The sequence below is a fragment of the Protopterus annectens genome, chromosome 6.part0, assembly GCF_019279795.1.
Source record: "Protopterus annectens isolate FY-2018-M chromosome 6.part0, PAN1.0, whole genome shotgun sequence".
Classification (NCBI taxonomy): Eukaryota; Metazoa; Chordata; order Ceratodontiformes; family Protopteridae; genus Protopterus; species Protopterus annectens.
Genome location: NC_056737.1, coordinates 748,126,443 through 748,151,988, shown reverse-complemented (window position 1 = coordinate 748,151,988; position 25,546 = coordinate 748,126,443). Strand labels below are relative to the sequence as shown.

Sequence of the window (25,546 nt, the reverse complement as noted above, 5' to 3'; positions counted from 1 at the left end):
GATGCATAATGAAAGCAAGTAATGTTAGTCTGACTTACTACCAGCGAAGATATGAAAGAAAAGTGTCCACTCACCTAAAGAGAGTAGCGTGTGTGTGTGTGTGTGTGTGTGTGTGTGTATATATATATATATATATATATATATATATATATATATATATATATATATATATATGCACACACACAGAGAGATATGAAATATGGAGAACATGAAGGTGGGAAAGAAGGCAATTTGGCTAACCAGAGTTAATAAACATGCTTGTAAAGGCAAGGGGGGAGGAGGGTGGACCCTGTAAAAGACAAGTGGATAAGTAGATGGAGCCATATGTGTCAGTGGCAAGAATATTTAGGAAATGAGCTAAGTAAAGGAGAGTGGATCAAAATTTGTGAAATACCTAAAATACCCACTAGGTCAAGGAAATTTCTTTTTTTTTTTTTCTGGAAATGTCTTCATAAGTATTTTTATACTCCATTTCGTATGCACAGAATGTTTCTGGCTTGAATGAGAAATGTTAGAGGCGATAAGGATCACGGGGAGATTGAAGGCACATTTTCTGGGCATGTGAGGGATTAAGATCATATAAAAAAGAGAGAGAGAGACAAATCCAGAAAATCTTATGGGAAGAATGGGTGCTAAGTGAAGCAGATTTTTTGTTGAGCTGGATAGAGACAACAGAGGGGAAAACACTTGCTAGAGCATTGGCTGTTTTGCTATCATTGGCAGCAAAAAAAGAATTACAAAAAGAGTGGGAAAGCAGCGAAGTACCATCCAAGGAAGAGTTTGGCAGTAATTACAGGGATGGTGAAGAAAAAGGAAATATACTTAAGATGCAGACCAAGTAAAATTCACTAAGAAATGAAGCTCTGGGAACCATTAAAAGATATGGTAGAAAATGAGAAGTTTGGACTAAAAGGGGATGTTGAAAACAAAGTTAGAAGGGATGGAGATCCATGGGCATTGTAAATATTTGTATATAGTTGAATGATGGTTAAAGAAATTGTTGGTAAAAGATATACAGCTTGTGTTAGCAAGGGAAATTCTGAAATGTGACAGTGAATGGGAGTGCCAGTTCTGAGCTATCCTGTGGTGTATAACTTAGGATATCAGGAGAATTTAATTTGAAACAGGAGGCTGCTGACACAGCGAGAAAAGGCACCATACATATGGAATGTTAAGAGTTTGTGTTGGAGAACTGTAAAAATATTAGGATAACAAAATCCTGAAGAAAAGTAGTCTGAGTTCACCTTCCAGCAGAACATTAATCTACCAGACTTCTTCCCCTACCCTCAGAACAGGGGGGAAAGAATGCTGCACTTTCTGAACATACACAGGTACCTTAGATTTTACCTGGATAGGACTAAGGAAAACTGAGCAGTTAACAGTTGTTTGTTTCCTTTGCTGATAAGAAAAAGGGGCATCTGGTGACATAACAGAATATTTCCAGATGCTCTCCCATTGTAGTAGTTTCTGCTACCATAACAAGGGCGCCTGTTTGACTGGTCCGTGAAAGCTCACCGTACTAGGTAGCAGCCACCACAGTGGCTTTTATGTAAGGAGTGGATACCAAATCTATCCTAGAGGCAGACACCTCACCTCCAGTTCACACCTTCACCAAACACTAAAAACAAGCAAGTAAGCAAGGTATGAAGATGGCACAGACATACATATGTCTCATATCAGCATGTTGTTGCTTGCTTAGGGACAGTTGTACGACCCATAAGGTGAAGGAACCTGAGCTGTTGAAGATTGACTGGATGGATTTAATGCCTCTAGCAGAGAAGTCCCAGAAGCAGTGAACAGTGTTATCAGTGATCTGTTTAAACATCCACTGTTAGGGTAAGTTACATTCACAGTTGTACTGTACTTAAAGTTTCGGTTGATCTGCAAGAAGGCCTGCCTTTTTTAGTAGAGGTCATTAATCTCCCACTGTTGCCATTTGTTTGGAAACTTCTGTATCCCATATATGAATGTATATTAATGTAATTTAGATACTTAAATAATTTTTATATTTTTTGTATGCCTTTCAAGTTGCGTTTGATCAGTACTTTGGTATCACACTTTGGAGTGTAGGAGCAGATCATACTCTCCCACTGAAGCACATGATTTTGTAACATACTGGTAAGGAGGCACAAGTGCCTGCAAGCGTGTAAGCCAGAAAATTTCAGATTTCAATCAGACTGGGGACAGAAGTGGAAATTGTAACACTTCGCCATTGCACTGGTCGCTGGTGTTAGCAGGTTTTTCTTTTAATCAAGTTTAGTTTTCAAGTGTATGGCTTTTACACATAGGAGCCAGTTCTTTAGTCTTAAATAAATTCATTACTTACTAAGCTAAGCCATTCTATAAGCCAGTGTAGTAATGTGAGAACAAAGGTTAAAATTTGAATTTATTTATTTAATTATTTATTTGCATTTGATTACCAGGTAGTGTCCGACTGGGCCTGTAGCCCATTTTCAGCGGAGACCCGTGAGAAAAGCTCCAAAAGAGTTACAAAAAAGTTATAAAAATACAAATCTAGTACAATAAGATAAAGCAAGGGTACAAGCAAGACAAAACAGAAATTTAAATTTTGCATGCAACTAAACCGAGATTAAAAAATTACATGCATATATACCCAAAGTAAAATCAGGATATAACAGAGTTTAAAAAGTATAGAACATCCAATTGGGGAGCAGAAAATATTTGTTTTTTGAATAAATAAATACTCATAGGTTCATAGGTGTGTACTAGGCTAATGGCCCTGGGGCCTTTACAAGCCGAGCCATAGGATTAGCTTGGCATTGTGCCACCCGACCTTCGTTCCCAGTGCTGGTGGCGAGTAGAGCCATTGGAGTTATTCCCATGGTAAATTTTCTATTTCCCATCCACTCATCAAGATTTCTCTTGAACAGGGTCAGTGAGGTGCTCTGCTTGACATGTATGGGAAGTCTATTCCATTGCATGGGCAGTCTCTGGGTTATGAACCTGTCTCTCCAGTACGATCTGTTGATTGTGGTAATGAGGTTGAGGTATCTACAGTGTGTGGTGCGGAGAGATTGGGATTTCTTTAGATGTAGCATTTCTAACAGAGCTGGGTCAGACATAGCTTTGTAAGTCAAGCAGAGATCGCCTCTAAGTAAATGATATGAGACAGAGAATAGTTGTAGTTTTTTGAGTCTGTCCATGTAGGACAAGTGTTCAAGGCCTAGGATCCTCTTTGTGAGGTACGTTTGTGGCCTCTCCAGTTGTTGCAGGTGTCTAGTGAGGTACATGCCAAATGGGGCATTGTACTCGATGATTGGCCTAATGAGGGATGAGTAGAAGGAGACAATGACCTCTTTCTTCCTGGATGTAAAACTCTTAGTAATGAGATATGCCACATAGAAGAACTTTCTGACCACAGTGGCAATGTGGTGATCAAAAGAGAGGTTGCTGTCAACCTGTGTTCCCAGATCTCATGTAACGCCTTGTGTTCATGGACTACTATCGATGTGGTAATTCATGGGAACTGGGTTTTTCCCAAAGATGATGGCGATACATTTTTTGGCATTGAGCTTAAGGCCATGGTTCTGACACCAGTCGTTGGTCTCATTGAGGCCATTTTGTAGGATGTCAACATCACTTGAGGAGTTAATAATAGCTTCCAACTTGCAGTCGTCTGCGAACTTTGTCAGCCAGAGTCCCTTCTTGTTGGCCTGGACTTCAGAGAAGTAGATATCAAACAGGAGAGGACCCAGGACCGAACCCTGTGGGACTCCACTCGTGACTAGTTGTCAGTCTGACTTGGAGTCCGCTACTTTCACACTGTGGTTTCTATCTGTGAGCCAGTTTGCAACCCACCTACTGATACAGGAGTTGATGCCTAGCTTAGTGAGTTTTTCTATGATTCCTGAGCGGGGAATGGTATCAAAGGCCTTGGCCAGATCAAGGTAGGTTGTATGAACCGCCTTGCTTTTATCCACACCTCTGGTGACTGGCTCATAGAAGTCAACCAGGTTGAGCAGGCATGATCTACCCTTCACAAAACCAAACTGTGTGGGATCCAGAGTTTGGAGGTTCCCTATATCCTTGTTTATTAGGTCCAAGATGATGCATTCCATAGCTTTGCATATCAAACTCGTCAGGCTAATGTTGCGATGCAAAAAACTCCCTTACCAGCCTCAGTAAGAAGCTGAGATCCTCATAAAATCCTCCAAAGCTAGTTAGGAAAATAAAATTGCCAAAGATTCCAAAGACAACCACAAGACATGCTATAGTTATATCAAGATCTAAATGGCAATGCTCAGATCTGCTCTGAGCTACAACAGAATGGCACTAAATATACTGATCCCAAGGATATTGCCAATATACTGACAGATCGATTTAGCGCAAACTTCACCCCCCTCACCCCCTAAATACCAATACCAAAAGATTGCCAAATTCTGGTAATCAGGGCCATACAGGTAGAAACCGCACTTTCAAAGCTAAGAATACAGCATCCATGGGACCAGACAGCATCCCGGGCTGTGTACTACATGAACTACAAAATGAACTGGCACCTCACCTAAGTGTCATGTTTAATCATAGCCTCACCTCTGGCTTCGTGCCCACTGAGTGGCGCATAGCTACAGTCATCCCACTCTACAAGGGGGGATCCACCTTGGATCCTGGGAACTACCGTCCCATCAGTCTGACAAGCCTGATCTGCAAGGGCATGGAATGCATTATCATGGAACGTATAAACAAAGACATTGGAAACCTTCAAACACTGGACCCCACCCAGTTTGGGTTTGTGAAAGGCCGATCTTGTCTCCTGAACCTGACTGACTTCTTCGAATCAGTCTCCAGAGCTGTGGACGAGGGTAAGGCGGTCCTACACAGCCTATCTGGACCTTGCCAAGGCCTTCGACACCATCCCCCACTCTGGAATCATATATAAACTTTCTAAGCTGGGCAAAAATCCCTACGTCACTCTATGGGTTGCCAACTGGCTTACTGACAGAACCCTGACTGTAAAAGTAGCTGACTCCAAATCCAGCTCCAGACAAGTGGAGTACCTCAGGGTTCAGTCCTGGGACCGTTCTTGTTTGGCATTTACTTCTCTGAAGTACAGGCCAACACTAAGGGACTCTGGCTAACAAAGTTCGCAGATGACTGCAAACTGGGAGCCATTATTGCATCCCCAAATTATGTGGATATTTCAGAAAAGGGCCTTACAGAAACAGATGCTTGGTGCCAGAGCCATGGGCTCAAGCTTAATGCCAAGAAATGTATAGTTATCCCCTTTGGGAAAAACCATGTACCCATGATTTACCACATAGGTGGCACTACACTAAACACTGAAAGTGTGATGACAGACTTAGGGACACAGGTGGACAGTGGCACACATCATCACTAAGGGCTTTTCATCCAGAAAAAAGGAGGTCATTGTCTCACTGTACTCATCCCTCATTAGACCCACTATAGAGTACAGTGCTCAGTTTGGTATGTACCTCACAGGACATCTGCAACAGCTGGAAAGGCCACAGAAATACCTCACTAAAAGAATCACAGGCCTAAAGCAGATGCCCTATGCTGACCATCTAAAAAAGCTCCAGCTATACTCTGTGGCATATAGTCTACTCAGAGGCGATCTTTGCTTAACATACAGGGCCATGTCAAACCCTGAGCTGTTGGACATGCTCCACTTAAAGAAATCCCAATCCCTCAGAGCCACACGCTCCAGGGATCTAAACCTTGTCATCACAATGAACAAAACATGCTGGAGGGATAGGTCCCTGACCCAGAGACTCTCGATACTCTGGAATAGACTGCCCATACATGTCAAGCAGAGCACCTCCTTGCCCCTGTTCAAAAGGAACCTTGACGATTGGATGGGAGACAGGAAATTCACCCCAGGGATCATGTCAGTCACCCTGCTAGACAGGAGTCCAGGGAAGTAAATATTGTGGGAAGAAATTCCCAGGGAATTGTTATGGCTAGGCTTGTATAGGCCCTAGGGCCAATAGCCTAGTACCAACCTATGAACCTATGATAGTTCCCAGGGTCTGTAGTCACTCCTCCTTTGTGGAGAGGGATGACTGTAGCAGTGCGCCATTCACTAGGTACAAAGCCTGAGGTGAGGCTGTGATTGAACAGGGCACACAGGTAAGGTGACAGTTCACTCTGTAGTTCATGTAGAATGCAGACAGGGATATTGTCAGGTCCCATAGAAGCTGTATTCTTGGCCTTGGACAGTGCTGTTTTAACCTGTGCCTCAGTAATACTGGGTGCCTGGCAATCTACTGGTATTGTGATTGGTCCCGGGGGGGGGGGGGAGTTGGCACTGAATCTGTCGGCCAGTATATTGGTAGTATCTGTTGGCTCGGTATACCATTGTGCAGTAGCTCAGAGCAAATCTGGGTATTGCTGTGGAGATTCTTTACGTAACTATAGAAGGCCTTGTGGTTGTCTTTACTATCTGCTGCAATTCTGTTTTCATAGCTAGCTTTAGAGGTTTCGATGAGGGTTCTCAACTTTTTGTTGAGGCTGATAAGTGAGTTTTTCCAGTTTTGGGTCTTCACCTTATTTCGTGTCTGCCTCCTCCTTCTGTTTTAGAGTTTATTTATGGCAGGGGACCACCAGACTGGCTTCCTTTTTTTGGAGGAGAGCATCTTGGTTCTGTTGGGTATGGCGAGATCCATGCATTTGTGTACGTGTTCATACAGTGCATTGGTGTATGATTCGGCAGTCATGCAACTATTCTCCATTTGCATGGGTGCCATGAAGTTAACCACCTCTGTTTTTTGGAGCCCAAAGTTTGCTTTGGAGAAGTTTTTTATGGTGGTTACCTTTTCGGGGGGGGGGGGGTGGAAGGGATGTGGATTTCCAAGGTGATTAGTTTGTGGTCAGATCTAACCAGGGAGGAGTTGTCTCTTTGTGTAGAGCAGCGGTCGCCCATGTTAGTAATGACCAGGTCAAGGATGATGCTACCTCTAGTGGGGGTAAGAACGAGCTGGTCCACGGCATTGGAATTACTGAATTCCAGGAAACGTTGGGCAAGTGTATTGGTACATGAGTAGTTTTCCCAGTTAATGGGGGGGTAGTTGAAGTCCCCAGTATGAGAGTGTTAGGTTGGACCCTAATATTTTCCAAGGTGCTTAGGAGCATGGAGTGTGAGTCTTGGGACATGGTTGGGGGCCTATAGCAGGCTACAAGCTGCATCGCTGTCTTACCCAGTGTTAGCTGCACCTGAAGTATCTCTGATGCGTTATGTTGGGCTACCAGTCTGGAGGTGTGCACAACCATTATGAATATGGAAACACCACTGCCTTTGGAGCTTCAGTCCAAGTTCTGGGGCCGAAAGGTGTGGAATGAATTATAGCCTAGTAGGGGAAGGGTGCTTTCGGCTACCTTGAACCAGGTCTCTGTTATAGCACAAATGTCTATGTTCTCCATTTTAAGGAGTGCTTAGAGCGAGTGCATTTTGAGATGTAGACTTCTAGTGTTGAACAGCATGACCCTCAGATTGCATTTGTTTGTAGCTGTTACTGTGGTGATTTGGTCTTTGGAACACCACCTAAAAAAGGCCCTATAGGGGTGGCAAGAGCCTTGGCCAGTATCCGGACGCCCAGGGGTGACAGATGCAGGCCATTTCTGCCAAAGCATCGAGGTCTGTCGATCATGTCATCCCAGGCAGAAAGATACTGGATCCCCTTAGAATGACACCAGAAACTTAGCCAGTTGTTGAAATCGGCTATTTTCTGCTTGTACTGTGGTATCATTCTGGGTGATGCTAGGATGCAGCTCAGGGCTAGGTCATGCCCGCTTGGGCTACGTAATTCAGGATTTCCTCCATGTCTCTTTTCATGTAGTCCAGGGAAGTACATCGCAAGTCATTCACACCCAAATGTACAATGACAGAGTCATATCTGTACCTGTTGTTGAGGGACCTGAGTGCGTGCATTATGTGGTGGATCCTGGCATCTGACAGGCAGCTGACTGTTACTTTCTCCTTATTCAACCTAGTGAGGGGGACATCAGTATGCCTCACTATTGAGTCACCTATGACTATTGTGTTGGGCATGCTGTTTTGCCTTAGGGGCTTTGGCTGAGTGGCACACTGTTTAGGAGAGTTATGTGTCTCGTGATTAGTGTTGTGTTGTGGTGGTTGAGTGCGTTTCTACCTTGGAGGTCTCTGCAGTTTGGGTAGATTTTTATTGAGAGCCTCCGCGAAGGTGGGTGTATGGTTTGTGTTTTTATGTGAAGGCAATGCTGGTGTGTGTTCTGGAGGGCTGTGTGTTCCATGTGGTGTGGTGCGAGTGTTGACCTTCTCCTCTTGACCAGCTATTTTGGTCTTGGCTGAAGAGTGCGTGGCTTCCAGTTTGGATTTATAAGTGCATCTCTCGCAAGTCTGAGTGTTGGGAGGTAAGAGGAGAGGGTTATTGGTGTACATGAGGCAGTTGCTACATTGCCTCAAGATGCCCAAGTTCACCAGGTTAATAGGAGAAAGCACAGGGAACTGACTGTTAGACATGCCTGGTGGGGTGGGCATTAATAATAAGTACTTGAGCTGTAATATAGAATGGTAGAAGTCAGAATTGCCAAGGTAACAGTAGGCTAAGAGAGAGAACGTGTTAGTGGACAGTGAAGGAGGGTAGGAAGAACTTAGCCAGAGCGTGTACAGGAGCAAAAGTATTGAAGCCGATACTTTTGTGTTACCCACCCAAAGTATAGCTGTATAACGTCTGTAGTTCATGTGTAGTATTGTTTTTTATCACTTGTAATACTGAGTTGGCAGCTAGTATGCGAATTGTAAGGCAGTGGGCCTTTTTGCATTATTCTTTTAAGTTAGCATGTTTTGTATAGGTGTGAGTATATGATTAAGGGAAGCTATGGATTTTATTTATATCTGATCAGCATTATTTGTATTATTACAAAACTTGCCAGTAAAATTCTCTCTTTTTATCCTTCATCTACAGTCTACAGAGCAAGTGTAACTGACTTTTAACTGGATCTCTGCAAGTATAAAAAGCCTAAAACATTTAATGATTGAAGAAGTTTATCAAACATAATTTTTTATATGTTCAATTGAGTGGATGTTTTCCTGTACATAACCATAATATGTGTAACCTGGGAATTAATCCTGGAAATGCATAAAGTGCAGTTTTGTAAAATCTTATAACAGTAGATGTCCTTGCCTTCACTCCTGCAGTCCACGTGTTAGTGGATAGTGAAGGAGGGTAGGAAGAACTTAGCCAGAGCGTGTACAGGAGCAAAAGTATTGAAGCCGATACTTTTGTGTTACCCACCCAAAGTATAGCTGTATAACGTCTGTAGTTCATGTGTAGTATTGTTTTTTATCACTTGTAATACTGAGTTGGCAGCTAGTATGCGAATTGTAAGGCAGTGGGCATTTTTGCATTATTCTTTTAAGTTAGCATGTTTTGTATAGGTGTGAGTATATGAGTAAGGGAAGATATGGATTTTATTTATATCTGATCAACATTATTTGTATTATTACAAAACTTGCCAGTAAAATTCTCTCTTTTTATCCTTCATCTACAGTCTACAGAGCAAGTGTAACTGACTTTTAACTGGATCTCTGCAAGTATAAAAAAGCCTAAAACATTTAATGATTGAAGAAGTTTATCAAACATAATTTTTTATGTGTTCAATTGAGTGGATTTTTTCCTGTACATAACCATAATATGTGTAACCTGGGAATTAATCCTGGAAATGCATAAAGTGCAGTTTTGTAAAATCTTATAACAGTAGATGTCCTTGCCTTCACTCCTGCAGTCCACGTGTTAGTGGATAGTGAAGGAGGGTAGGAAGAACTTAGCCAGAGCGTGTACATGAGCAAAAGTATTGAAGCCGATACTTTTGTGTTACCCACCCAAAGTATAGCTGTATAACGTCTGTAGTTCATGTGTAGTATTGTTTTTTATCACTTGTAATACTGAGTTGGCAGCTAGTATGCAAATTGTAAGGCAGTGGGCCTTTTTGCATTATTCTTTTAAGTTAGCATGTTTTGTATAGGTGTGAGTATATGAGTAAGGGAAGCTATGGATTTTATTTATATCTGATCAACATTATTTGTATTATTACAAAACTTGCCAGTAAAATTCTCTCTTTATCCTTCATCTACAGTCTACAGAGCAAGTGTAACTGACTTTTAACTGGATCTCTGCAAGTATAAAAAAGCCTAAAACATTTAATGATTGAAGAAGTTTATCAAACATAATTTTTTACGTGTTCAATTGAGTGGTTTTTTTCCTGTATATAACCATAATATGTGTAACCTAGCAATTAATCCTGGATATGCATAAAGTGCAGATGTGTAAAATCTTATAACAGTAGATGTCCTTGCCTTCACTCCTGCAGTATTCTTCACTGTATGGGATTCCCTGTCACAGAAGCCCGACATCCGGCCAGTCTCCCAAAGACTTCTGAATTTAAACGGTATGCCGACCATCACCATATGCTCCTGCGTAACCTAGGGCAGAGAGGTGACATTCAGGAGAAACACCAGTCCAAGGAACCCAAGAGGTAACATGCATGTCCAGGAAGGCAAAAAACTAGGGGGATGGAGGGAGGGAGCGAATACTGCCCCAGTGAAGGCAACAACATCTACCATTATGGTAAGTTTTTACACAACTGTAGTATGCCATTACCTTCACTGCTGCGGTATTCTTAACTATATGGAAGAGTGCCAAAGCTCAAGAGAAAACTTGGGAGGAGGAAGGGGCAGAATAATTCCCTAAAAAAAAACATGAAGAACTGAACAAGCAAAACTAGACCTAGTTCTAGAGATGTCATCCAACTTGTAGTGCTTGGTAAAGGTATGCAAAGAAGTCCAGGTAGCTGCTTCAAGAATAGAATTAGTATCCAAGTCTTTGAAAAAAAGTAGCGGAAGAAGCCACAGCTGTAGTACAATGAGCCTTAGATTTCTAAGGCTATTTCCTTTTGTTACACTTTTCAAGTCAAGAACCGTACTTTTTCAACTAAGAAAAAATAGTTTGCTTGGATACAGGAAGCCCCAGTGATTTAAGATGAAAAGAAACAAATAACTGATCAGATTTTCTAATAACCTTGGTCATATCCAAATAAACTCTAAGTTGCCGATTCATGTCCAAAGTGTACAGCATCCTCTCACTGTCAGTTTTTTGGACAGGGGAAAAAACTAGGCAGATTAATAGACTGATTAAGTCATATCTCATTAACCATCTTCATCATAAAAGAAGGGTTAGTGCGCAAAGACACTGTCCTCATGAAAAATCACAAAAGGAGGACAAGCCATAAGGGCCTGCAACTCAGAGACCAGTCTGGTAGAAGTGCTAACAAAATAACAGTCTTCCAGGAGCAATGTTGCAAGGAAGCTGAAGCAGTAGGCTCAAAAAGAGCCTGAGTCAGCTCCTCCAAAACAAAATTAACATCCCATGAAGGAGGAACAGGCTTCGTAGGAGGTCTGATATTAAGGACACCTTTAAGAAATTGTTTCACCTCAAATCTAGCAGCTAAAGGAGGAGAAAAAGGCAGACAAGCAGAGAGAGCTGATAGGAAGGCTTTAATGTAACAGTAGGCCAAACCAGCAATGAAAAACTCTTACAAATAAGAGAGAACCAAAGCATCATCCACAGTAAGTGGGTCCAGTTTGAGAGAGAGAGAGATACCAAAAAGAAAACTGCTTCCATTTGGATAAGTAGGATTTCCTAGTCATAGGTTTCCTGGCCTCTTGCAGGACTTGCAGCTCGTCCTCAGAAAAGGTGTTTATGAGGAATCAATATCCTATCACCCACAGTGTGGGGATGGATAAGAGATCCCTTGTCTTGTGTGATTAGATCCACCCTGTAAGGTAACTTGTGATGATTGCCCCTGGCTAGATGCAGAAAAGGAGGGAACACAGACAAAAGGAAGTTACCAACAAGATTTTTGGGAGCATCCTGTTGAATTTTGTACAGGACTTTTGGAATGAGAGGAAGGGGAGGGAATGCATAACGAAACATTCCCTCTCAAGAGACTGAGAAGGCATCCACCTTCCATACTAGAGGACCTGGGACTGTGGCACAAAACAGAGGAAGTTGTCTGTTCAGAGTGGAGGAAAAAAGATCCACTTGAGGAGTACCCCACTGGTGGATAATGTCCAGAAACACATCCTCATGAAGCATCCATTAATGGAACTGAGTTAAGGACCTGCTCAGAGTGTATGTCACAATGTTCTGACCGGAAGGGATCTAAACTGCCTGAAGAGTCACATGACACGACAGCATGATCCCTTACCAGCAGTGACAATTGGCAAAGAAGATAAGATCTTATTCCTCCCTGCATGTTTATATACCATATCACTGTGGTATTGTCCGTGAATACCTTGAGAGGCTCTTGAGAAAAGAGACTGAAAGGACTGAAGGGCCAGCAGAAGGGCTGTCATCTCTTTGGCACTGATGTACTCCTTCTACTGACGAGGTGACCACATCCCTGTACTTTTAGAGAGCCAAAACTCACCTTCCCCCCATCCCATGTGTGAGGCATCTGTGAACAATTCCTGAAAGGGAAGAGGGGGTTGAAAAGGGATCCCAGGATTCAGAGACAGCTGCTGAATCCACCAGAGAAGTTTCTGTCTGAGACAAGGAAGAAGAGGAACCACAAATTCTAGAGGATGAGCATGTTGAAGCCACACTGACTTGAGAAACCATTGAAACGTTCTCATATGAAGTTTGGCCAGAGGAAACATTAGAATGGTAGATGCCATGAAACTCAGAACTCTCAGAAACTCCCTGGCAGTAATGGAAGACAGAGGAGGAAGTGTGTTGAAGAAAGAAATGAGAGTTAAAGCCTTTGGAAGGGGCAGGGATGCAAACATTGGCACTGTTTGAGCCCTGCAACCCAGAAAAACACGATCCTGACAGTCTGAGAAGATTTTTTGAAATTTGTACTGAATCCCTGACTCTGAAGAAGGGATACAGCAGAATGAAGATTTTGCAAAAGGGTCTCTGGAGATGATGCCTGAATCAACAGATCATCCAAGTGTTTGGATTCCTTGAAATCTGCAAAAGGCAATTACAGGAGCAAAGCATTTAGTGAACACCCTTGGGGCAGTAGAAAGGGCAAAGGGCAAGGCAGAGAACAGAAAGTGCCAGGAGCAACAGAGAAAAGCAAAAAGTTCCTGAAAAGAGGATGGATCGGAATATGGAGATAAGAATTCTGGAGATTCAGAGACAGCATTTAGGTCTGAGAGAGCAAGAGAAGAAACAGAATCTGAAGGGACAACGTCCAAGAGGAAGGTACCTTTAGAAAACTGTTTAGATGTGAGAGATCTAGAATAGGCCTCAAAGTACCCTCTTTTCTAGGCACTAGAAACAGTTGGGAGTAGAACCCTAGAACCCTTTCCCTTTTGGAACACAAGCACCTCTTGAATAGCACCCTGCGACAAGAGATCTCAAAGAACCTCTGGTAAAAAGGGGATTTGTTCCCAAGGAGGCTGAGGAGTGCCCATAAAAGAAGGCCGAGATTTCCACACTGCAGTACCCTTGACAAATGATTGACAGAACCCAAGAATCCTGAGTGATCTTGAAGCCAAACTGGAAGAGAAAGTGGAACAAGGCTGGGAAAGGACGAATAGTCGCACAGTGCCTGGTTTGTCCAGAATGGAAGGCTTTAGAATACCCGGAAATTGAGTAGCCTTAGCAGGAGGAGCATGTTTGCCACTCTTATTACCTTTAGTAGAAAAACGAGATTGCCTATGACAAAGGCAGACTTAGTGGAGGTAGTTTCTCTAAAATTTAGGCATAGGAGAAACAACACATGCTTAAGCTCCCATAAGGCCTTACTCTTTTCCTGAAGGGTCAAACAACCAGCAGCTTCCCCAAACAAAAATGTAAAATCCAGAGGAGCATATGTCAACTTAGCTTTATTATAATCAGGTAGAGGTTGAAGCCTAAGCCAAGAGTACCTCCTCGTAACTGAACCAAAAACAGCAGCCCTGCAGAGGCATCCATCATATCATAACTACATTTAGTAGAATGATGAACAACTTGAGATAAAGTCCCTAGCAAGGAAAGAACTGAAGATCTGAAGTAGGAACTTCATTTGTCAGCAACCTTTGGGATACGGATCCGATCTTGGATCCGAGCCAGCAACTTCTATCATAGCATAGATCCGAGCTCCTAGCTCCTCCCCTTACCCATAATCCCCTGCCTACCCTAACTGACCCCAGATCTAGTTTGCCGCTCTTCAAGCAACAGCTAGATTCCAGAGCTCTTAGCGTATTTGTGAGAAAAAAAAGGCTTTTCTTTCTGAGTGAGTGATTGTGTGTGCGTGGTAGGTTTACCCTTAACACTAATCTTATTATTATTTTAGCTTTTCAGCTTAAATTTAATTTAAAATATTTCTCCCTCCCCCGCTGGTCGTAACGTGTGTCTGACTTGAGTGTTAGGGGCCTAGTGAGTGTGCTTTAATGTAGTAATGTCGGAGACCCCTAAAGCCATTTTTTCGAAATGCACCGAGTGTGGTCACAAGCTTTTACCGACTGATGGCCACACTCGGTGCGTTAGGTGCCTTAGGGTTGAACACCTCTCTTTGGGTTGCACGATTTGCACGGTGTTCAACCCCAGGGCACTCAAGGATCGAAGGTCGAAGCTAGTTCTGGCGGGCCTTCTACCCCCAGACTCTGCTTCGGCCTCCTGTACTTCGGTGCCCGCTACCCCCCCGGTAGCGGTCACTCCTGCCTTCCTTCCTCCGACCGGGACTCGACCTCCCGCTTCGGCTCCGGAGGATAGGGAGGCCAGGAAAGAGAAGCGGCGGGAGAAGCACCTTAAGTGGCGGGCCGATGACTCCTCATCAGCCCCGCCCGCCAAGAGGGCTTCTCCGTCCAAGTCTTCTCGATCTCCTCCTCCTCGGATCCGATCCCCTTGTTTCTCCCCGGGACCCAAGGAGGAGATGATCCGGTCCCCGTCGAGGTCATTGAGGCGACACTCCAGGTCTGCCTCGGTGGCCTCTTTGAGGTCCACTTTTAGCATGTCTGATGCGGACATGGACCGGATGATGAGGAGATTCATCCAGGCCCAGATGCAGATGGGAGTTTGCCCCCCCCCCCTCCGTGGGGGAGCTTGACCCCTTTTTTCGCTCCTATAGCTCCTTCTCCGACCCGCATTCTGGGTTCGGAGCGCTCGGAGCCGAGCCACGTTGGATCCGGGGGTAGGTCGGAGCCGACCGTGCTGGGCACGTCGGCTCCGACTGCTCCCTCGAGTTTGTCGGATCCGACCTCTTGGAGCCATGGGCCGAGCTTCGGATCCGAGGGATTCGGTGTGCTTTCGGCTCCGTCCCGGTCAGAGCACACTGGTCCTTCGGATCCGACGTTCTCGGCGCCGGGTCCGATCCCCGCTTCGGATCCGAGTGGGAGTCGGATCTCGGATCCGTCAGAGAGCGGCTCCCCCTCGGCCTTCGCTGCGGTGGAGAGGGCACTGTCGAGTGCTTCCAGGCCTCAGGTCCTGGCTTCGGCTCCCTCCCGCACTCCTTCTCATCTGGTCCTGGCTCCCCTCATCCTGCCCTCGGGGCAGCCTGCCTCAGCGCCTCTAGGAGTTCCAGTGGAACAGGATACAGCCCGTGAGGACTCCTCGGACAGCCCCCCCCCCCCCCCGAGGAGATTCCTCACAAGGCAAAGTGCAAAAGGAGGCACATAGACTCCCCTGAGAGTCTCACCGAAGCTACGGACTTGGATGAAGGGGAAGGCTCCCCTAGATCACCCCCCGAGGAAGTCTCCTTTGGAGACATCATGGAAATGCTCAAAATCAGGGGTGGGTGGTCTGCCCCTAAGGCTTCCTCTGATGAGTCCGTATTCCTTGAGGTGTTTGAGGCAGGACCATCTACCTCTTGGGTGTCCCCTCCACCCGACCCCCTGGTGGATCTCATATCCTCTAGGGCTTGGAAGGAACCGGACACCATAGAGCCGATCCCCAAGCAACCGGACAAAATTTTGAGCCTCCCTGCAGAGAGATCACACTGGAGCAGAGGTCCCCCTGTGGATGCCATGTTGGTGGCTGCAGCCACCAGGAAAGAGTTGGCTCAGGAGAGCCCCACGGTTCATCCTCTGAGCAAGGAGTCTCACGCGATGGACCATCTTGGGAAGCGGGCCTTCAGTTCAGCGACCTTCTTTATGAGGGCCTTGAACTACATGGCACACGTTATTCGGATGCAGCGGGATCTAAATAAGGAATATGCTGCTTCCCCCCCCAGGGTCCATGTCGGAGGGAGACAAGGATCTGTACTCCTCCCGAATGGCCACCCTCCACTCTATCTCTAACACCTCTATGCGGCTGTTGTCTCATGCTACGGAGGGAGCCGCTAGAGCAGGCGGAGTCGGGCTTGTCATGAGGAGACAGGCCTGGCTCCGTCACTGTGACTTCTCGGAATCCTTTAAGGCATCATTCGCGAATGCCCCTTTTGATGGTTCTGCACTGTTCGGCAAAACCGTTCGCGACACTCTTGTCCAGAGCGAGAAATACGGGAAGACCTTGTCTGCCGTCGGAGTCCGTTTCTCTGCACCCCAGAGGTCCTTTTCCAAGAACCAAAAGGGTCAGAAGAAGATGTGGTTCCAAAAATCGCATCAATCCCAGTCTGCTCAGGACAACCAGTCCTTTCATGGCAGAGGAGGACAGGGAGGACGCCGCCCCAGAGGCAGAGGGGGTCCCAGGAATTTTGGGTCCAGAGAACCGTTCTCTGAGAGGCCCACATAGAACCCCTGAGGGGTTACCCGACTGCTCCACTCTGGAGGCAGATGGGGGGGGGGGGGCGTTTTTCGAGGCACCTAGCAAAATGGGAGTCCATAACAACGGATTGCTGGGTGCTTCGTATTATATCCAGAGGTTACCAAATTCCCTTTATAGTAAATCCCAGAATCAGAAGCCTTCCCGACGTTCCACCCAGTCAGAGGGAGGCGGCTGCTGCAGAAATTCAGCAGCTTCTGCAAAAAAGAGCCATCCAGCCCAGATCAAGTCGGATCAGGGTTTTACTCCAGGTTCTTTCTGGTGCCAAAAAACATGGGGGACTTGAGGTCCATCCTCGACCTCTCTGTCCTAAACCTGGCGGTACCCAAAGAAAAGTTCCGAATGGTCACGCTGCAATCCATCCTCCCCTTATTGCGGGAGGACGACTGGATGTGCTCCATAGACCTCAAGGATGCGTACTATCACATTCTAGTGGACCGGCGTTCCAGGAGGTTTCTCCGCTTCCGGCTGGGAGCCAGTCACTTTCAATTCAGGGTCCTCCCCTTCAGTCTCACCTCAGCCCCCAGGGTGTTCACCAAGGTCCTAGCGATAATAGCGGCCCACCTGAGACTCCAGGGAATTCAGGTCTTTCCATACCTGGACGACTGGCTCCTTACAGCCCCTACAAGGCATCTACTTTGTTCATGCAGGGATTATTTCCTCAGTCTGGCTCCACTATTAGGATTAACCATCAACATGACCAAATCCCCTCTCATCCCTACACAGGTGTTGGATTTTATAGGGGCGAGACCGGATTCCAGACAGATGCTTGCGTTCTTGACTCCAGATCGGCTTCGGAACCTGATGTTGCACGTGCAGGCCATCCTTCAACTGCAATCTCCTTTGGCGGAATTGATCCTGAGGGCCCTAGGATCTATGGCGGCTGCAATCCCTCTGCTGCCATTGGCCCGGTTGAACATGAGGGTTCTACAGTGGACCCTCCAGGTACAGTGGCTCCAGTCTCCCAACCTCCACATGGGACGTCCCTTCTCACTACCTCCGCCAGTCGACACAGCGACCACGGACGCTTCTCACCTGGGGTGGGGGGTGGGGCATTTTTCAGGCAGAACAGTCCAAGGCACATGGAACGACGTAGAGACCTCTTTGCATATCAACGTCCTAGAGATGAGGGCGGTGCTTTTGACGTTGCAAGCACTACACAGCTCTCTTCCGGTAGGGACGATTACAGTACAGACAGACAACATGTTGGTCATCTGGTACATCAACAAACAGGGGGGAACCAGGTCTTACCCCCTTTGCCGCGAGGCCATGAGAGTGTGGGAATGGGCGATTTCCACCAACCGCTTTCTCATAGCAACGCACATTCCGGGACGGTCCAACATTCTAGCGGACAGGCTCAGTCGTACTATCCTGACTCCTTACGAATGGTCTCTCAACCATCGAGTTGCAGAGCAAGTATTTGCCCAATGGGGGCAACCTTGTTGCGATCTTTTTGCCTCTCCTTCAAACACCAAATGCAACGATTACTTCGCTCTGATCCCCCCCTCCGGGGGAGTCCCCGAGAGACTCTCTAGTTCATGCTTGGCCTCCCGGTCTGCTTTATGCTTACCCTCCTCTTCCCCTGATGTTGAAATTATTACCGAAAGCCAGGCAGCTGGGGAGCAAGATGATCCTCATTGACCCATTCTGGCCTCGTCAGGCGTGGTTCCCTTAACTATGGTCTCACCTAGTGTATCCACCATGGATTCTGGATCCCATTCCGGATCTCATTTCTCACCCTCTCGGTCTTCCGACTCTGAACCTGGTCAACCTCAAGCTGACGGCTTGGTTGCTCCAGTTCCACTCCTCATAAGGACTCCCGGGATCTCATCACCGGTCAAAGCCATTCTTGTAGCAGCTCACAAGCCTTCCACCAGGAATTTTATCGGAGTAAGTGGAAACGCTTCACCATTTTGGCAGAACACCGTCGTTTAGACCCTTTTACAGCCCCAATATCGTCAGTTCTAGATTTTCTAACCTCTCTCTTTCACCAGGGGGCTAGTTCTTCCACAGTCAAGGTACAACTGGCAGCAATCTCATACTATCACGTGGGGCAAGAGTCTGGCCTTCTTATCACTTCCGAACTGTGTAAGACCTTCCTCAAGGGTACCTTCCTCCTTAGGCCTCCAGTTAAAGAGGTAGTACCTCCATGGGATTTATCCTTAGTCTTGCAGGCCTTGACTGGTCCCCCATTCGAACTGGCGGCCACGGTTGATCTCAAATTTCTCTCTTGGAAGACAGCCTTTTTGGTGGCCATAACTTCAGCCAAAAGAGTGTCGGAATTGCAAGCTCTTTGTGTCAAACCACCATATCTGGTCTTTCACCCGGATAGGGTTTACCTCAGGATCAATCCGTCCTTTCTACCTAAGGTATCTTCAGAAGCGAACATCAATCAATCTATCAGTCTTCCAGTGTTTTTCCCCAACTTTCATAACAAAGGAGAGTACAAGCTACATTCCTTAGACGTACACAGACAACTACGTTTTTATATCCATAGAACTGCTGATCATAGGCAATCCGATCAGTTGTTTATCTCCTTTGCCAAAAGTAATTTCGGAAAGTCAGTTTCTAAAGTTTCTCTCTCTCGATGGATCTCGAGTTGTATTCTTTTAGCATATCAGAGCTCGGGAAGGCCTGCACTTCAAGGAGTCCATGCTCATTCTACTAGGGCCGTTGCCACATCTGCGGCCTTTCAAGCTAGGGTTCCACTGGATGATATTTGTTCCGCAGCCACTTGGGCTTCATCTCGCACCTTTATCAGCCACTATAAAATAGATGTCGTCTCCCGAGGTAGGGCGTCCTTTGGCTCTGCGGTGCTCCGGAATATCCTTCCATGAAGGCTACCCAAGATTTAGGTAGCTGGGGGCTCTGTCCCAAAGGTTGCTGACAAATGAAGTTCCTACTTCAGATTAAGAAGTTATGTACTCACCATAACGTTCCATCTGAGGGTATCTTTATTTGTCTGCAAACATCCCCCCCTCCTTCCCCCTGACCAATATGATCGTTCTTGTGTTATTAGCATATGTTCCCATTGGGACACTTTTATCTGCTGTGCTATGGGGCAAACTTGATCTGAGGTCAGTTAGGGGTAGGCAGGGGATTATGGGTACGGGGAGGAGCTAGGAGCTCGGATCTATGCTATGATAGAAGTTGCCAGCTCGGATCCGAGATCGGATCTGTATCCCAAAGGTTGCAGACAAATGAAGATACCTACTCAGATGGAACGTTATGGTGAGTACATAACTTCTTATTTTACCCTCAGAGTCTGGAAAATCGGAAATAAGTTGACAGGCCTGAGAAAGAAGAGCCAACACATACCTAGACATACGAGTCTGATAATTAAGAGCCCTAAAAGCTAGGGTAGCAGAAGTGTAAATCTTTTTGTCCAGCTTGTCTGTACTTCTGCTCTCCTTGTCAGAAGGCATTGACTTGGGCAAAGGAACCAGTTGAGACTGCATATCAGAGACTGCAGACGCTACCGAGGGGTCAGCAGCAGGACATTTTTATAAAAAAAGAACAATCCTCAGGAACCCTATAAAACCTGTCCGGCTTCTTGGAGCCGGGAGGAGAGAATCAGGTACCTGAGAGGCATTGGAGAAAGCATCCAGTAAAGCAGCCAAGACAGGAGGAATAGCTGCAGGATTAGGAGAGTCCAGCTACAACAACCCATAGTACTTCTTATAGATATCAGAGACCTGAGTACAATCCCACTTAAAAAATCCATCGTCCTAGAGAGTGTGTCCCCAAAGGAAGTTTACTCCAAAGGAACATCAGGACTAATAGATTCCTCCTCTTCTGACCCATAGTCCAAAGGAGAAGGAATTTGAGTAGAATTAAGTTAGGGATTCATCAGCAGAACCCAACTCATCCTCAGAAGAATCCTGGTATCTAGGTCTTTTAAGAGGAGAGGACCAAGGAAGAGTAGGAACTGAAACCCTTTGAGGATGCTTTAAGGACATTAAGGCAGTAAAAGCCTGCCACTCACTTTGTGAATCCCTAGGAACAAGAAGACACATGTTTTTGTTCCTGTTTTAAGGGAACATCCTGAGAAACCTCAGATCCAGGATGACAGTCAAGAACTGTAGCAGGAACTTCTTCCCCCAACGAAAAACTGAGGAACGCCCTTAGGCCCCTCAGAAAAAATCACCCATGGTTCCCCTGTGAACGTCTGAGACAGATGCCTGAAAAGTCTCTTTGGACATGCTGCCAGCTAGATCCTTACCGGCCTTCAACATGGTTGCGGCAGAGAAATTTGACAACACAGCTGGGCGAGCCTCCGACTTTATAACTACCTTGGGAGAAACACCGGGCAGAGGCTGAACAGGGACAGATTACAGTTGTACCTTTTTCACTTTCCTTTTCCCTAACGGCTGACCCCTGGGGGCTAAGTAGCTTAAGACACTGAATGTCAAGATACAAGGAAAGGGAAGAAAGCCTACTGTGAGGGTTTTTGGAACAAATGCCTGACAAATATTTTATTTATTTATTTATTTTACATTTGTTGACCGGGATAGTCTAACTGGATTTATGTCCATTTTCAGTAGAGTCCCGGGGAGATGAGCTCCAAGAGATTACTAGACTACTAACATACAGTTAAATACTACAAATTTTAAACAGTTCAGGAATCTTCACAGTTTATACAAAAAAACATGTTACAAGCATTAGATAAGATATTTTAGACTTTATGTACAAGACTTCATTAGTAACTAGAAAGTAACTGTTAAACAAATACGTACTTCAAGTTAACAGTTCAGCAATGCTCACAGTTTAAACAATACTTGTTGCCTGCCTTAGCTAGGATGCTTTAGATTATATGCAGAAGAATTTAACTAGGTATTTTAAATTACCTCTATTAGGATAAAATATGTTTTTGCCAAGGATAGGCCTTGATTTAAAAAGACACAGAGCAGGAATTTAGGTCTTAAGACAGGGTATTTGGGATATACTATGAGATTAGTCTGGATTTGTACAGGGACATAACCAATGGGTTTTAAGATAGAGTTTCAGATTGTGTTTAAAAAGTGTAAATGAAGACAGTGGTGTAAGTTCTTGGGGGAGTTGGTTCCAATGCTTTCCAACTGCATTTGAGAACAGAGCATCTCCTGCCATGTTATTAGATTTACATGTTGATACAAGTAGTTTATTAGGTGAGCGTAAAGTTGAAAGGTTCTTATAGAATAAGATGTATGATCATGAGAAGCACCTAAGCACAAAAGACATTTATTGTGGCTGTCTCTGTCTGGAATCTGTCTCCCACATTGACATTTACCCATTCTGGATGACATTAACCTGAAGGAACACAAAAAATAAGAAAAAAAACAAAATCCCAATGGGGCACATAACTTGCAAAAACAGCAAACAGGCGTAGGAAATCACTGGAGAAGTAAATGCATTTAATGGGCAGAAAATGGACGCAGGTAAACAGACAGACGGTGTAAAAGATACATTCAGATTGGCGGCAAAGAAGTTCTGGTTTTGGTTGCCCTGAACATCACCTTTATATGCCCTACGTTATGCAGGGAGCGTATGGTGATGATCAGCATACCTTTTAAATGCAGAAGCCTCTGGAAGACTGGCTGGACGTCCGGCTTCCATGGCAGGGAATCCCATATAGTTAAGAATACTGCAGCAGTGAATGCAAGGACATCATGAAGTACATAAGCAGTGAAGGACTGCAGGTTTATTCCTGTTGAAGTGGAGTATTTAGGACTTTTCTTGCTTTGGTTTTCAGAAAATGTATGCACTGTTTTGACTAGATCCTACTTGTCCCCTGGCCTGTCTTATTATATCTGCTAATACCCTTTTCCCTTTCTAGCATGTTTCGTCAAGGAATGCATGATTTAAAAGTATGGCCAAATATAGAAGCAGATGGTTTGGAATCCACAAAAACTCCTGGCAGGACAAGCAGCACTATCTGTGAGGATAAAATGAGCCGTCTGGCAAAGGTATGGAAATATATAGATATGTAGACGTTTGTGGAAGATAGTGCTCTATGAACTACAATAAATGAAACACATAAGATATCACATTAAAGCAACATATTTTTATAGACTGTCTAATGATTTGCTGTGCTATAAGCTTTCAATAACTTTAATTTTGTGGTCTTTACCTCACAGATACTAGGTACAGGGTTTGTTTCTCGTCATTGATCATTTGCTAGGCTTTTAATAGTCTGCAGACTAATGTTCTTGTATTTACCTATTGCAGTGGATGTTTTTGGTCTTTGTGAGCAGTAAATTACCTCAGTAGTTCTAATACTAATCTAATAATCTAATAATTTAATAATATATACTTTGCTGCACATTTATGGAGGGTTCCATAATGGTTAAGATCTTTACATATTTACTGCAGATATAAAGTACAGGGCTGGATTCTGACCACTGGTTATTAAGTTAAGCTTATAGTTGTCTACAGACCAATAGCTTAGTATTTACCTATGTACCTAAACTGCACAATAATTTTTGTCACAACTGTTAATAATTTTTACTAACAGCCCATCATTTTTTTTAATCCTTTGGTTTGTTATTTGCTTGCATTAGCCTCAGGATCTTTTCTTCAAATGTGACTCTTGAGGTGCTGCTGTTGCATAGTAGCATAGGTTATTCTACTACCAGAGGAACTTTGTGTAATAGCAACATGAGATCTTATTTTAGGAAGGGTCACTGTAACATTAAATTATATCATGTGGCTTTTTTCACCATCAAAGCTACTTTGGTCTGGCCATTTCTTTAGTAGCAGTTGTGGTCCCTTTGAAGACTAATTCTTGTTACTTTCCAGTAAAGGTAGTGACCGTAGGTGAAATGAGGATCATCCTCACACACAATCATGCGTACACACACAGTGCTGGCAGGTTTTTCAGTTCTCAGTTTTGAAAAACAATGTTGGTCTGCCAGCTATGTTGTCTTCCTAACTGCATCATTTATTTGCTCATTGCCATCTTCATATCAGAAATTATTAAACACCTTCTTTGAAGTATGAACACAACAAGGCAAATCCTTTGGCAGAATATACGTTACCCCATAGACTCTCTGTTAATAAGTATGCTTGTGATAGACAAATAGCCCCAAAGGACTTCCACCATACTCAGTTTTTGTCTAGTGCCTAGCCACAGAGCAGAAGATTGAGCTATGCTTAAAATTCCACAAAACCACAAGGTTATTGAAATCTGTAGTTTGTTTCTTAACAGACAAAATGTTGCACATGAGAAAACATTGTGAAAAGAAAGATGCTGTTGAAAAATTTAATCTATGTAAAATGTAAAGTGGAGTAAAAAAGAAAGGAAGGAAGGAAAATAACTAGACAAAACAAACTGAAAAAGAGGTTGCATTATAAAAGCAGAGGAAGTGTAAATTCCTCCTCCAACCTTTTGAAAGAAGCAGCACTGTATTGGCAGCTTCCAGCTGTAGGACTAGTAACTGGTCACCGAGTGGCATAAAACATACTCCCGTACAGGGAGTTATTTGTTATTTTAAAGGTTGTCTTTAAAATAGACATACTGCTGACCATGTTCAAGTATGGTAACACTGACCTTGACAAAAGAAGTTGGAATGCATTTTAATAGATTTTATAAAATATATCTCATGGATCTGTACTAATTTATTTATTTTTATTTATTTATTTATTTATTTACATTTGTTGACTGGGAGTGTCCGACTGGACGTAGGTCCATTTTCAGCAGAGGCCCAGGGAGAAAAGCTCCACAGTTAAAATAAACAGACAGTAGTTGCACTGGATTACATAGTGATTAACAATTTCATTAACATGGCAATTAATTACAAACATATTTACAGATGAAGAACATAGTACATCAGTAGACAACTAGAATCTTTATCTGCAAAGCAAATGACAGACATTAACAAATGTTACAATAAGAAGTTCCTGCTGCATAATAAGTACTAGGCTTATGAGCATCTGAGCTTGCTATAATCAAGGTAGTTAGTGGGGTGGGAAGAAAGGTAGTGGTTAGATGGGGTGGGTGATATTAGAGTGGGAGTTGCAAGGGCATAGCCAGCATGTTTTTAGGTGCGCCTTTAGTAAAGTTTTGAAGTGGGTGCATGATGGTACTGAGGTAATTGTGGGTGGGAGGGAGTTCCATAATTTGGCTGTGGCGCAAGAGAATAGTGCTTCACCAGCAGAGTTATTGGCTTTAGTGATCTGCAAGTGATTTTTGTTGCTGGATCTAAGTGGTCTGGTGGTGCGATAGGGTTGGAGTAGATTCTGGAGGGATGGGACATTTAGTGGATGGTTTACTAGTTTGTGGGCAAGTGAGAGTTGATACCATTGAAGGAGGTGAGGGAGTTCAAGCCAGCCCAGTGCAGCAAGTGAGAGACAGTGGTGACTACGGTAGGATGCGCCTATGGTGAATTTGGTGATTTTGTTGTAGCAGGTCCTCTAGCTTGTTTAGATCGCATTGCCTTAGGTTGGTATATATTGGAGAGGCATAAAGTAGGGTGGAGATAAGGTGGGAATTTGCTATTGAAATCTTTGCTGCTTTGGTGAGAAGTTGCTTATTTCTGTATAACGCTCCTAGTTTTTTTGTGGACTTTTTTATGGTCATGAATATGTGAATGTCAAATTTTAGTTTATTGTCTATTTCCACTCCTAGCAATTTGGTATGTTCAGTTGGGTATATAGTGGTGTCTTTTTCTGTGATGTTAAAGTGAGAGTTGTTTTGAGTATGTTTGGTGGGTTGGAAGATGACTAGTTTAGTTTTGTTTGGGTTGAGTATTAATTGGGCATTGGATAACCAAGTTTCAACAGAGGAAAAGGCTTCCTGTGTGACTTTTTGCAGTTTGGGTAGGGACTGGGCTGAGCATATGATGGTTGAGTCATCTGCGTATTGTATG

The 25,546-nt window shown here is 44.3% G+C and overlaps 1 protein-coding gene across 1 annotated transcript in view; it reads left to right on the top strand.

Moving 5' to 3' along the window:
• PIK3C3 (phosphatidylinositol 3-kinase catalytic subunit type 3) overlaps window positions 1-25,546 on the top strand; it is a gene marked incomplete in the record, with an annotated part of 1,653,126 nt that overhangs the window by 219,801 nt on the left and 1,407,779 nt on the right. The window contains 1 exon segment of the mRNA XM_044074431.1: window positions 22,516-22,645. Within this exon segment, the coding sequence (XP_043930366.1) occupies window positions 22,516-22,645 (130 nt within the window).